Below are 12,878 nucleotides of genomic sequence, written 5' to 3'. Positions count from 1 at the left end.
CCCCTTCCCTTTCCTGGTTGTTGCCAATAGCAGTGGGTGAGGGAGGCAGTGGGGAGAGCCTTTTTCCAGCCCCTCCTACCTACTGAAGTGCACACTAGGCAAGGGAGTGGTCCTCTTTTCTCCAGCAGCCCTGAGAGCTCGGGTCTGGGGAGGACAGCTTAACAAGCATGCTGCTCAGTGGATCAGAGCATGTGATCAAGGCCCGCAGAATTCTAGGCCGCCTCGAGGCTCTGAACGCTACTGGATGCTGGAGCGGAATCTCTGTGGCTCCCTTCCTGGGGCATGGTGCTTTAGGGAGCATTAGCTGGGGAGTTGGGTGCTAGCGTGCCTTTCTGCCCCCTGCTCTCAGCTTGCTTACCCAGCCAGACTTGATCTGAGCCCAAAGGGGATTGTGTGTGGAAGCCTGAGCACAATCCCTGCTGCCACGGGAGTACAGTGAGGGTGAGGAAACGCTTACTGGCCCCTTTGCACATGGAGGCTCTCTGAACGCTGACCTGGTTGGCTGCGCTCTGCAGAGCACATCCAGACCATGTCTGCACATGGGAACTTGGCTTACAAGATTATGGTCCCCAGAGAAATGGCCACAATGCCAGCATGTGGGTGCTGCCACTGAGGATGCCCGGGGGGGGGGGGGGGGTATGACAGTTTGCGTCTACTGAAAATTGGCCTTAAGGCTCAGAAGCATCAGCAGTTCTTGGAAAGTACCTGCTGTCTGTGGGGGTGGTTCAGAGGGGGTGTGGCCTGAAGGAAGCAGGGGGAGGTGCTGTGGGCATCTGATGCTGTTTAAAAGCTGTTAGTTGTTAAACCTTGCAGCGAAGGCTGTCAGGGCCCTGCTAACTGATCATTATACAGCACCTGGGGTAGGCATGAGACTCCCTAGGGACGGGGGAAATGGATCCCTGCCTGAGAAGCTTGCAGCTGGATTAGTGCAGCGGCCTTGCCATTCCTGTCTGGTTAAATGCATAACCCTGCTGTGCTGCTCCTGATTATCACGCCTGTCACATCATGTGCTCAAGCTGGGGCCCCACCCTGTTACATAGCTCCTCTGCACCAGCAGGCCTCTCCTGCCCCTTCCTGAGCGAGCCTGGAGGGAAGTACTGCTCACTGGGAGGGAGGGGTCCCACAGCTGCACTCCCCAAGTGCCTTGGGCTCCTGCTCCAGGCTGGGTAGTGGAGGAGCTGCGTGACCCATGTGCCTGTTGTTGTTTGCAGTGTCCCAGCACAGACTGTTCAACGAGCACCTGGTGTCCGCGAGTAGCAACCCGGCTCTGGCCATGAGGAGGAAGAAGCACACTGAGAAGGAGGTGCATGCAGACCTCGTGAGCATAGTCTCTGTCCGGCTGCGTGAGGGCTACAGCATCCGGGAGGTCAACATCACCAAAGGTGACCTGCCTGCGCCATGCCGTTCTGTGACTTGGGGCTCCATTCCCAGTTACACAGCCTTAGTCTGGCCAGCCTCAGTGGGGTGAGGACAGGAAACCATGGCCTTGAGGAAGAAGTTTGTTCTCCATGGCACATGCACAGGATTGCCCTGTGCAGTTGCATGGTGCTTGTGTGCCTGCTAGGCAAATCATGTCTCACAGTATGGCGATACCCACAGTTCAGAGGTGGGGAGCAGCTACAGGGTGAGGGGGTGCCCCATAGGTGACATCGGTGCAAGGTCTGATATTTGCACAAGTACTGAACCAAGGCTGCAGACTAGGAAGGTGCAGGGTTATGCATTGTTTCTTGACTTTAGCAAAGCTTTTGACACGGTCTCCCATAGTATTCTTGTCAGCAAGTTAAGGAAGTATGGGCTGGATGAATGCACTATAAGGTGGGTAGAAAGCTGGCTAAATTGTCGGGCTCAACGGGTAGTGATCAATGGCTCCATGTCTAGTTGGCAGCTGGTATCAAGTGGAGTGCCCCAAGGGTCGGTCCTGGGGCCGGTTTTATTCAATATCTTCATAAATGATCTGGAGGATGGTGTGGATTGCACTCTCAGCAAATTTGCGGATGATACTAAACTGGGAGGAGTGGTAGATACGCTGGAGGGGAGGGATAGGATACAGAAGGACCTAGACCAATTGGAAGATTGGGCCAAAAGGAATCTGATGAGGTTCAATAAGGATAAGTGCAGGGTCCTGCACTTAGGACGGAAGAACCCAATGCACAGCTACAGACTAGGGACCGAATGGCTAGGCAGCAGTTCTGCAGAAAAGGACCTAGGGGTGACAGTGGACGAGAAGCTGGATATGAGTCAGCAGTGTGCCCTTGTTGCCAAGAAGGCCAATGGCATTTTGGGATGTATAAGTAGGGGCATAGCGAGCAGATCGAGGGACGTGATCGTTCCCCTCTATTCGACATTGGTGTGGCCTCATCTGGAGTACTGTGTCCAGTTTTGGGCCCCACACTTCAAGAAGGATGTGGATAAATTGGAGAGAGTCCAGCGAAGGGCAACAAAAATGATTAGGGGACTGGAACACATGACTTATGAGGAGAGGCTGAGGGAGCTGGGATTGTTTAGCCTGCAGAAGAGAAGAATGAGGGGGGATTTGATAGCTGCTTTCAACTACCTGAAAGGAGGTTCCAAAGAGGATGGCTCTAGACTGTTCTCAATGGTAGCAGATGACAGAACGAGGAGTAATGGTCTCAAGTTGCAGTGGGGGAGGTTTAGATTGGATATTAGGAAAAACTTTTTCACTAAGAGGGTGGTGAAACACTGGAATGCGTTACCTAGGGAGGTGGTAGAATCTCCTTCCTTAGAGGTTTTTAAGGTCAGGCTTGACAAAGCCCTGGCTGGGATGATTTAACTGGGAATTGGTCCTGCTTTGAGCAGGGGGTTGGACTAGATGACCTTCTGGGGTCCCTTCCAACCCTGATATTCTATGATTCTATGAAATAGTAGCACTTGATGCAAAGAGAGTGGCTGCCAGCAGGTAGCGCTGTATTTACATTACCTAAGCTGCCTGCACTCCTGCCAGCACAGCAGTGGCTGCAGCAGAGCCAGGTGAGTGGCTGCAGAAATGATAGCATGGGCAGGATTTCAGTAGCACCATAAATGTACCTGGTGCTACCTAGAGAGAGAGAGAGAGAAAATGGAAATCTTGCTTTGGTGAAGCTAAGTAAAGAAGCATAAATTCCAGCAGGAGAAATGTACAGCGGAAACTAGGGTGAGAACAGGACTTTTGAAGAGCAGACTGCCAAACACAAATATCAAGAAATCGTTTGCATATGAAAAGACAGGATGCCTGCAGGAGAATCATTGTGTCTGCTTGCCTAGTCGGGTGTCAAGGGAGCAGATGAGGAGGATAAGGACATAGCAGAAAAGTTGAATTATTTCTTTGTATCAGTCTTCAGCTCAGAAGATGTTGGGGAGATACCTGCTCTTCTCGGACAGTAAAGATGAAGCACTGTCAGGGCCTGAAGTATCAAAAGTAGACAAGTCACCTGGGCCAGACGGTGTACTGAAAGAGCTTCAGAACGAAGTATATGAGCTAACAAAAAATTGCAATCTATTATTTAAAATCTACATCTATACCGGAGGCTCAGAGGGCAGCAATTGTATCTGCATCCCATAGGATGTGCCTGGGAATTCTGGCATGTAAACTAGCACTATGTAAATTAGTTGGAACAACAATTTTTAAAACAGAATTATAAAATGGTTGGAAAATTGGACCTGATGGTGTAATCAGCACAGGCTCCGCAAAGGAGAAGGATGCCTCGCTATTAGGCAGCAGCAGAATGCAGCTGACCAGACTCTTTCTCATTGGTGTCACTGCTGTGGGTGTGGTTCTGGACAGCTGCTCTGCTGCTGACCAGAGTCTAGTTAATGTCACTCTTGCTCTAGGTAGCGCTGTGCGGGGGAAACTGAGGCTGGCTGCAGACTCAGGCGGGCAGCACTGCATCAGGTCTGGTTGGGATGATTGGCTTCTGACCAGTGACTTACCTCCTTTGGTGGCTTAGCATCTCCAGCCACTCGCCGAGGAAAGGTTTGAGAAGCCCTGCTAGCAGTGCAGCACTGGGGACCTCGTGGGGGAGTGAGTGAATGAGTCGGCAGTGCGATGACCCGTTCGATTGGGTTGCTTCCACAGGCTAATGTGTGGGATGGATGTTCTGCTCCCCTGGCCCAGCCAGGCCCTCCTTGGGCGCTGCCATCACTCTGGCAAGTGAGGGAATGGAGCGCTTGGAGCAGGCCCCAAAGAGCTGAAGGACTTTGGAGAACAGCCCATGGGGCAGGCTGGCTTGTTCACTTTGGGGCAGGCATGTCTGGGGAGAGATGGGACCAGTGTGACATGAAGGCTGTCAGCCATCAGGGAACTCCAGCTGGTACCGAGTGCCGCAGCGTGTCTCCTCACCAGTACGGGATACTGTGAGCAAACCACATCTGTCGTACACTCTGCATTGGCTGCCTATAGACTGCTGAGTTAGGGGCAGGGTCTTGGTCCTAGTGTGCATAGTGCTCCATGACCTAGCCCAGCATGTCTGAGAGCCCAAAGCTCCAGGATGAAGCCTCTGACTGACCACTCTGCTCCTCTGGCACCATGGAACTTCCTTCACAAGGGGAAAGCTCATTTGTGCAGGAGACAGAGCTCTGCTTGGCGGGTCTGAGCCTGCCCTAGGAACTGGCCTCTCATTCCAAAGGCCAGGTGCATGTCTGTGACATGCACACAGCAGCGTGTGCATTTCAAAACAGTTCCCCAGCAAAAGGCTGTGTTGCATAAACACCTCTGTCCTCGTGGGGGCGTGCGCGAGAGAATGAACCACACGTCCCCTCGCTCAGCGTGTGATTGGAAGGTGTTTGGGGGTAGGAAGACACGTGTACAGGGCAGAGTGGCCTCTGCCAGTTCAGAGTGGTATTTGAGTGGGCCTGGGCCCACTTGTGCTCCTGTGCTGTGGGGTGCAGAGCAGGCCGCGATGGCTGAAGGGAAAGGCCGGGGTAAGTAGGAGGGGGCTCATTTAGCTGGATGGCCCACCCAGCTGCCAGAACAAGCTGCTGGGGGGCGTTGTGGAGTCCCCATCGCTGGGGAGTCAGAGCAGAGCCTGGGTGCATTGTGCTTAGGGCAGGCTGGGGGTGCTGAGTTCAGCCCTGACCCCATGGAGCAGAGGGACCATCCCACCCAAAGGATTCTGGGAATCATCGTACCTGTTCAGGGGCCCCATGTCAGATGACGCTTGCGTCTGGAGGCAAGAGGTGATGCTGCTGGGTCATGGCGTGGGAGGGAGCTTGACCGCAGCCCCTCACTGCCCTGCTCTCCCCCCACGCAGGTGGCTCCCAGCTGGAGGTGAAACTGGTCTTGCTGTGGAAGCACAACATGCGGATAGAATACCTGGCTGTGGCGGGATGGCCCCTGGACCCCTCCAAGCGCAGTGCCTGGGTGGAGGTGACAATGGAGGGCAGCTATGACATCCTGCATGATATCAGCTGCACCATGAGGAAGCCTATCACCAGCCTGTACCGCACTACAGTGATCCGTCGCTTCTGGAACACGCTGCAGAGGTGAGCCTGGCCATTCCCTGCCGCTCTCATAGTCTGACCCCAGTACCTGCTGGCTCCAGGGTGCCTCTGCACCCCCTTTCCCTGCTCACCTGAGCCCCCCAGTGGGGGTGGCCTGAAGAGGAATGCCAGTTGCGGTGACACAATTGGGAAGAGGGACTTGAACTGACTTGTGTCCTAGGCAGTAGGATTCCCAGAGCCGACAGCGCTTCGTTCCCTGGTCTGTTTGCTGTATCTAACCAGACCCCAGGCATTGGGAGGGGCTGGGCAGTGAGCAGGGGATGTTTGCCCAGTGAGGTTGGCACCACCCTGCAATGCTGCCTTACTCTGAAGGTCAGAGTTGTGGGTGATTCTCAGGTAGGTGGGGTGTGTGGCTGATCCCAGATGACTTGTGGGCATCTGCCCAGTGTTCCCGAGCTCTGCAGAGGCATCTACCCCTGTTCTGCGCAGTTGTTCCCTGCCTGCTGTACCTGTGAGGGAAGGACTTGGCCGAGCCCTTTCCTAACTTTCCTTGCTGTCGCTGAGCTCTCTCGCCTGCGGGGGTGGGCTGCTGCTTTCGGGTTCCCTCTAGTGTGTCCTTTGCTGGGCATGGGGGAATCCTCCTTCCCCCAAGGACATGCCCCCAGCTGGCCTAACAGCACAGCTCTGAATGCTAGATTGGCTGGGAGCGCCCTGGAGAGTTAACCGTAGCTTTTGTCTTGCAGCATCAACCAGACCGATCAGATGCTAGTTCACCTGCAGTCTTTTGACACCGTTCCAGAGCACTTCACCATCCCTGAGAGCACTAAGAACGGAGTGCCCCTTTTCTACATCCCACCAGGCTCCACCACCCCGGTATGCCACCTCCCCCTTTCCTGAGAGCCCAGGGAACAGGTGCCCTTCTGTTCTGAATCCTGGTGTCAGATGGCTGATCCATGCGGGTGGCTGCTGTGGTAACTGTGCCTCACAGGGACGGCCCACAGGCTGTTCTCCTTGCTAACAGTTGCACTGCTCCACTTCCGCGTGATGCTGTGTGAACCACCCCTTCCCTGATGTCCTTTCCCGAGCATTGTGCACTCCAGGGTGCCAGCTTAGGGTGTCTGCTCCACAGACTGCTGCTCCTGGAAAGTCCCTGGGGTGAATAGCAGTCTTCCCATTCTAGGCAATGTGCAGAGTGTTCTCCAGCAAGCATGCAGTGTGTGCTCCAGGTGCACTCCAACTAGAGAGGGCAGGAGTGTCGCAGGCTCAGCCTGCCTTGGTGTGTCTATGGATACCTTCCCATCTGTGTGGAAGCCCATACTGGCTGTCAGGGGCTGCATCGCTCAGTTACGCTGCTGAAAGCATTACTTCTCCCCAGAGACAATGTAATGCTCTTCAGCCCACCTGCTAGGTGCCTGCGTGGCTCAGACTCCGGGGAGGCTTGGACCTTCTCTGTGGGGAAACCAACAGCTTGCTACTGATCTCTGTAACCCCAGCTCTTTCGCTCTGTCTCTCAGGTGCTGTCCCTGCAGCACAGCGGCTCTGACTGCAGCCATTCGCAGTTTGCCTCCTACTGGAAGCCCATTCTCTCCATGGATGCTAATTTCTGGCAGCGGTGGCTGCACATGCATCGGATTGTCCTCATGCTGGAGCATGACACGTACGTACGTCCGTGGTGGGGCTAGGGCAGCCATGACCTGGATGAGTCGCAGTGGGTAGGAAAGCAGCCCTAGGGACAGCGGGAGCCTGGCTCTGCAGCCAGAGCCTGCAGGAGCTGCCTCGCTGACGGAAGGGGGCTACGCAGGATTACTCAGTGCACAGGAGGGCCCTGGAAGGTGGCTGCTTGCTGCACAGCGCAGGTAGAATAGGCTTGGCTCTTAGGCATGGGAAGGCCCACTAGCCGGAGGAGACCCTGCTGTTTGTGCATTAACCCTCTGCAGGCTGGGAAGGCATCCTGGCTGGAGGGGGAGGGGAGAAGAAAGGCAGCTCCTGGGAGTGTTAGGTGCCCTTGGGGTTTGTCTCTGCCGGAGAATCTGATTGCAGGGTCTCCTGTGGGCCTCCCAGTTGGAATTTCACCCTGTGGCTCAGTAGGCCTCCCTGCGGGCTGGGGAAGCTCTGGGTGTGTCTACACGACAAAATTATGTCAACCTAAGTGATATGGATGTACAGCGCCGCCGGAATTGAATCACTTGTGCATGTCCACCCTACGCTCCGCGTGTCAGTGGTGCGTCTCCTCCCCAGGAGCACTTGCACCGATTGTACAGTTAGTGTGGGGCATCACAGGACGGCTTCTGAAAGGCAGCAATGGTTGATGTAAGCAAGGCAGTGTCTACGCTGACACTGGGTCGACCTAACTACGCTGACCTAAGCCTCTTGCGGAGGTGGAGTTAAGTCGCGTAGTGGGCGAGTTACGTCAGCGGGAGCAACATTTTAGTGTAGATGCTTACATAGTTAGGGCAGCATAAGCTGCCTTACGTCAACCTAACTCTGGTGTAGCGCAGGGCTCAGTATTGTGGGGCTGTGGCCTCTTCCAGGGGTATCAAAGGACAGGTACAGCCTGTTGTGTCCTGCTGAGAAAGGGGCTGCCAGTTCACAATGGCCCTCATTTCCGTAAAACACTGCAGGAGTCTGCTCTGATTCCCGCCTCAGGCAGAGCCCAGGGCCAGGAACCTCTGGAGAGCTGGAGCCTCCAGGAGCGGGGCCAGTTGGGAATCTCACTCTGGATGTCCTGACATTATGGCAGGTGACTGCAAAGCTCCATTGGCTCATATGGACACAGTGCAGTCAATAGCTGGCTTGCTGCCCACCCTGAGATCATCTGAAGCCAAGGAGGGGAGGGTGCCCTGTTAGGATCAGTGTGGCTAATCCCCAGCCCTGATCAAAGGTTTACCCCTTAGGTCCCTGGGAAGCAGGTAGGTAATGCTATCTCCGTTGTACAGAGGGAGAGGTAGCAGATCAGCCTAGGGGGAGAGCAGGATTCCTGTGACAGTGGAACAGTGGAACTCCCTTAGAGGTGGCAGAGCCAGACAGCACAGCAGGAGAGGAGTTGGTGGCAGCCATTTTGTGTGTGTGTATGGGGTGGGGGCAGGTTGATCCTGCCCAGGCTCGTGAGGGAAGGTGAGTGGGCCAGGGGCTCTGCAGGGGCCCTTCTTGGGCCATGCTGGGAGCAGACAGGAGGGCTGGGCTAGTGACTTGCTGGTGTGTTCCACAGACCCATCCCAAAGCACCTGCACACACCAGGCAACAATGGCCGGTACAGCACCATCCAGTGCCGCATCTCCCACTCAGCGCTCACCTCCCTGCTGCGGGACTGGAGCAGCTTTGTGCTGGTGGAAGGCTACTCCTATGTCAAACTGATGCCCAGGTGAGAGGCTTCTTGTACTGCAGGGTGCTGCTTCCGCTGTGCTCCATAGAGAGCCTGGCAGGGGTGGGGAAGGAGTCAGGGTTCCTTTTGCACACTAACACCATGGCTGATGTGCTGTTGGAACTGCCATTCAGGTGTGCCACATTCCCCACCTTCCGTGCGCTGCCAGAGCCCTCTTCCCCTCTCTGCTCCTGGCCCCCTTTCTGCCCCGTCTGCATAAGACAGCCCCTCCTCTTGCCAGGAAGCCTTTCAGCTGTAACCCCCATGGCAGTACTCTGTCTTCTCTTGTTGGGGCCCTGGAGTGCATCTGACTCAGCAGCTGTCTGCACTCCTCTTGTGCTGTGCAATGGAAATAGTCCAGGCTGATCCCTGCTAGCAGGGCCTGCTTGGCTCCTCCTGGCTGACCCCAGCGCTGGTTCTGTCTCTGCTGCCCATTTGCAGTGGAAATCTCTGAATGACTCCAAACCCAGCTTGCAGCTCGCCCATAGTAGGAAACTCTCTGACCTCGCAGCTGGGGAAGGAGCATCCACTCTGCATTGGGCTCCAGAGCAGCAAGAGCTCTGCCAAGGCCATGCTGCCTGGTTAGACCATTCTCCCTGCTGCCCAGTCAGTGACTAACTCCTCTTCCAGCTCTGAGGATCCAGCTCCTTCCTCATTCTATGTGGTGCGGATCATCTCCAAAGCTCCCTGCATGGTTCTCCGGCTAGGGTTCCCCATTGGGACGCCTGCCCAGGCCAGGAACCAGGTGAGTCTGAGGGAGAACGCTGTGGGGCAGTGGGAACAAAGTGAGCAGCCTGCGAGGCGTGTGGGGCAGGCATGGAGAAGAAGCAGGTGGACGTATTTACAGAGCTGACACCTTGACCAGGCAGCTTTTTGGGATTTGGGACAAATGAATTTAAAATGCAGCTGCTGTAGCAGAGATTTGGAAGGTGGCAAGATATTGCATCTGTATTTTAAAGTGGCTCCAAGGGTGATCCAGGGAATTGCAGACCAATAAGCCTCACATCTGTGCCTGCTAAACAAGTCAAAATGATTATTAAAAATAGTATAATAAAACACCTGAAGATTATATGATTTGATCTAACTAGCTTGATTTGTGCAGAGGAAAACCATGACTCACTGCGCTATTAGAATTCGAGTGTTAATAAAGTAGTGGATAGAAGAGCAAACTAGTTAACATAATTTAGATTTTGACAAAGTCCCTGGCAAGAGGCTACTAAGAAGCTAAGATGTCAGGGGCTGAGAGGCAAAGTGAGGGATCAGGATCTGTGAAGGAGACAGGAAACAGTGGGATGATGTGTTCAGTTTTCATTGTGGCGCCCCAGGATCTGTACTAGGTCCTGTGTTCTTTAGTGGTCTGGAAAGGAAAGGAGGCAGAGAGAAGTGAAACTCACTGCAGATGTGGCAGACCAGACAGCGCAGCAGGTGACTTAATAAAAGTCTCTGAAAGGAGTGGACTAGAGAAGGGCAGTTGGGAGTGCTGTTTAGTCTCCTAACACCAGGATAAGGCACATTCAATGAGGAAGAAAAGTGGCAAATTGAAAACATAAAAGGAAATTTGACAGTGGAAGTCACAGCAAGTTGCTGACGTGAGAACTTAACAAGATTCAAAGTGAGGTAGGGCCTTTACATGGGTACAGAATACCCTAAAAAAGAATATTGGAAGGGATGAAAACCTTGCACTTTGGGGCTTAACCCAACCTGTAACTATTAGAAATCAGGAGGAGACTAGTATGGGGGCAGATTATCCACATGCTGCAGCGGGGTTTTTGTACCTTGTCTGCAGCTGTTGGAGCCAGGACACTGAGCTAGGCAGATCTTTGGTCTGGACCCATCTGGCAGTGCCTGTGTAATGGGGTTCCTGCAGACCCAGAATGGGGCAAGAGTAGGGAGTAGTTCCCCTGGTGCCTCTCTCCACAGAGCAGAGCTGTTTGTTGATCAGGAGTGGGGAAGGGGCGGTTGATTCATAGAGTTTAAGGCCAGAAAGGACCATTGTGCTCATCTTGTGTGACACAGACCATTACACTTCATCCAGCCACCCCTGTGCTGAGCCCAGTAACTTGTTTGGCTAAAGCATCTCTTGCAGAAAGGCCTCCAGCTGGAGAGTCCATCTCCTCCCTCAGCAGACTGTTCCAGGGGTTAGTAACCCTCATGGATCGAAAAACAATTCTGCCTTATTTGTCTGGCTTCAGCCACCAGCCATTGGTGGTTCCTGTCCCAAGTTAAAAAGCCGTTTGGTACTGGGTGTTTTCTCTCCTGGAAAGTACTTGTCACTGCAATCCAGTCACCTTGCAGTCTTCTCTTTGATAGTTGAACAGCTTGAGCTCTTTAAGCCTGTCACTATAAAGCATTTCTCCAGCCCTAAGAGCAATTTGTGGCTCTTTTCTGCCCCCTCTCCAATCTTCAATGTCCATTTTAAAATGTGGACCCAGAACGGGATTCTGTATTCTAGTATAAGCCTCACCAATGTCACATGCAGAAGTAATATCACCTCCCTGTTTGTTGCTCCTGTCTGTACATCCCAGGATCACGTTCGCCCTCTGCCAAGGCACTGCACTAGCTGCTCACCTCGAGTTGCTTGTCTCTACAACAGGCAGCAAGGACGTAGCTACGCCCAAGTCTGCAGGACCCAAGCCCTGTGTTTCCAAGCCCTGCTTGGGCGTCCATGCTTCATTGTACCTCTGGGTTTGCCCTGGCTGGGCCTGGCTCCCTCAGATGGGCGAACAAATCCACACCGTGCTGCGGCCGCCCTTCTGATTGTGGCTTGACTTGCAGCCGTGCTGCAGAACACGTGGGCTTCAGCCCGCGCTGTGGCTGACTCCAGGTCTAGGCCCCAGGCTCCGAGTGCCTGCCGACCTGGGTCCGCCTGATCTGTTCGTGGATGGAAAGGGGGCTTGGGCTCGAATGGCAGTCGGAACCTGGGTGTAGTCTGCACTGTAGACCCCCTGTGATCCCTAAATAGAGCTGCTCAGGGTTCCTTTTGCCTGTGTCCTGCAGATAGTGGAGGAGTTACAGGACCGGATCCTGCAGCTGCGCTTCCCCCACAGGGTCCAGAGCAAAGAGGCGACTCCCAAAGTGAAGAGGAAAACTTTTGGCAGCTGCTCTCCCTCGAAGTCCCCACCCGTGGCTGGGGCCCCACCAGCCCTCTCGGACAGGCCCTGCCTTGTCGTGCTGCACAAGCCGCTGGAGAAGCTCCTGATCAGGTAGTGGCGGTGGGCTGGTGGGGCAGAGGGGCATCAGGCTTCCAGGGCTCCTCTTGCTTAGTAGTCGAGCGGGAGGGGAAGCGCTGAGGATTAGCCCTGCACCTGAGGAGGGGCCCGTGGAAGGCTGGTGCGGCTGGGGAGCCTGTGCCCTTGGGGTGGGTTCAGCGGGCATGTTCCCTGACAGAGCTGTGGCCATGGCCTAGGAGTGCCTGTGAGTCGCAGGGCTCAGAATCAGTGCTGCGCTGGAGAATTCAAACCTGGCCAGAGCTCGGGGGAAGAGAGGATCACCGAAGTGGAGCAGGTCCTAGCCTTCCTGCTGCTGCCCCCGAGGAGTTAGATCCAGGATCAGGCCACTCAGCCAGAAGTGCAGGCCTTGTCTGGGGACGCTTCCCTCTTGGCTGGTCGTTCTCCCTTCCACCCTTCTAGGTATGAGAAGCTGCCTTCCGACTACCGGGCTCCCTTCATCCTCACCCTGGAGCACCCCCCTGTGTCCGGCCCCCTCACCATGGTAGCCAACCGTACTGCCTCCTCCACTCTGGCTTCGCTCTCCCGCTACTTCTACCACCAGCGCTGGATCTGGTGCATCCAGTCGGGGCTCGTCCCAGCCGTGCCCATCGCAGCTGTAGCCCAGCTCCTGTCCACGCTCACCGAGTAAGTGTCATGACTGAGCGGGGCAGGGAGCTGGCTGGCGGGGAGCTGCCCTTTCCGAAGGTGCAGACCCCAGGGCAGGGCCGGATGGTCTGAGGCTGGTCTGGGCTCCCATAACCCATCTCAGCACGGCTCTGATTCTGTGAGCAGCTGCCAGAACCACTGGGCCTGGAGGGTTCACCGAGTCCTGCTGCCACCAGCTAAGGGGGAGTGAGTTCCCTGGCGTGAGG

General features: G+C 55.0%; 1 protein-coding gene across 14 annotated transcripts in view; it reads left to right on the top strand.

Moving 5' to 3' along the window:
- Positions 1–12,878, top strand: part of SZT2 (SZT2 subunit of KICSTOR complex) — a 72,872-nt gene that overhangs the window by 7,237 nt on the left and 52,757 nt on the right. For all 14 annotated transcript variants that reach the window (XM_073358012.1, XM_073358000.1, XM_073358005.1 and 11 more), the window contains 8 exons: positions 1,212–1,382; positions 5,247–5,478; positions 6,180–6,309; positions 6,951–7,093; positions 8,645–8,797; positions 9,428–9,542; positions 11,795–12,000; positions 12,427–12,651. In XM_073358012.1, coding sequence (XP_073214113.1) covers positions 1,212–1,382; positions 5,247–5,478; positions 6,180–6,309; positions 6,951–7,093; positions 8,645–8,797; positions 9,428–9,542; positions 11,795–12,000; positions 12,427–12,651 — 1,375 coding nt within the window. The remainder of the gene's footprint in view (positions 1–1,211; positions 1,383–5,246; positions 5,479–6,179; positions 6,310–6,950; positions 7,094–8,644; positions 8,798–9,427; positions 9,543–11,794; positions 12,001–12,426; positions 12,652–12,878) is intronic.

The sequence above is a fragment of the Lepidochelys kempii genome, chromosome 8, assembly GCF_965140285.1.
Source record: "Lepidochelys kempii isolate rLepKem1 chromosome 8, rLepKem1.hap1, whole genome shotgun sequence".
Taxonomy (NCBI): domain Eukaryota; kingdom Metazoa; phylum Chordata; order Testudines; family Cheloniidae; genus Lepidochelys; species Lepidochelys kempii.
Note: the sequence above shows the minus strand (reverse complement) of the source record. Positions and strands in the feature narration are given on the sequence as shown.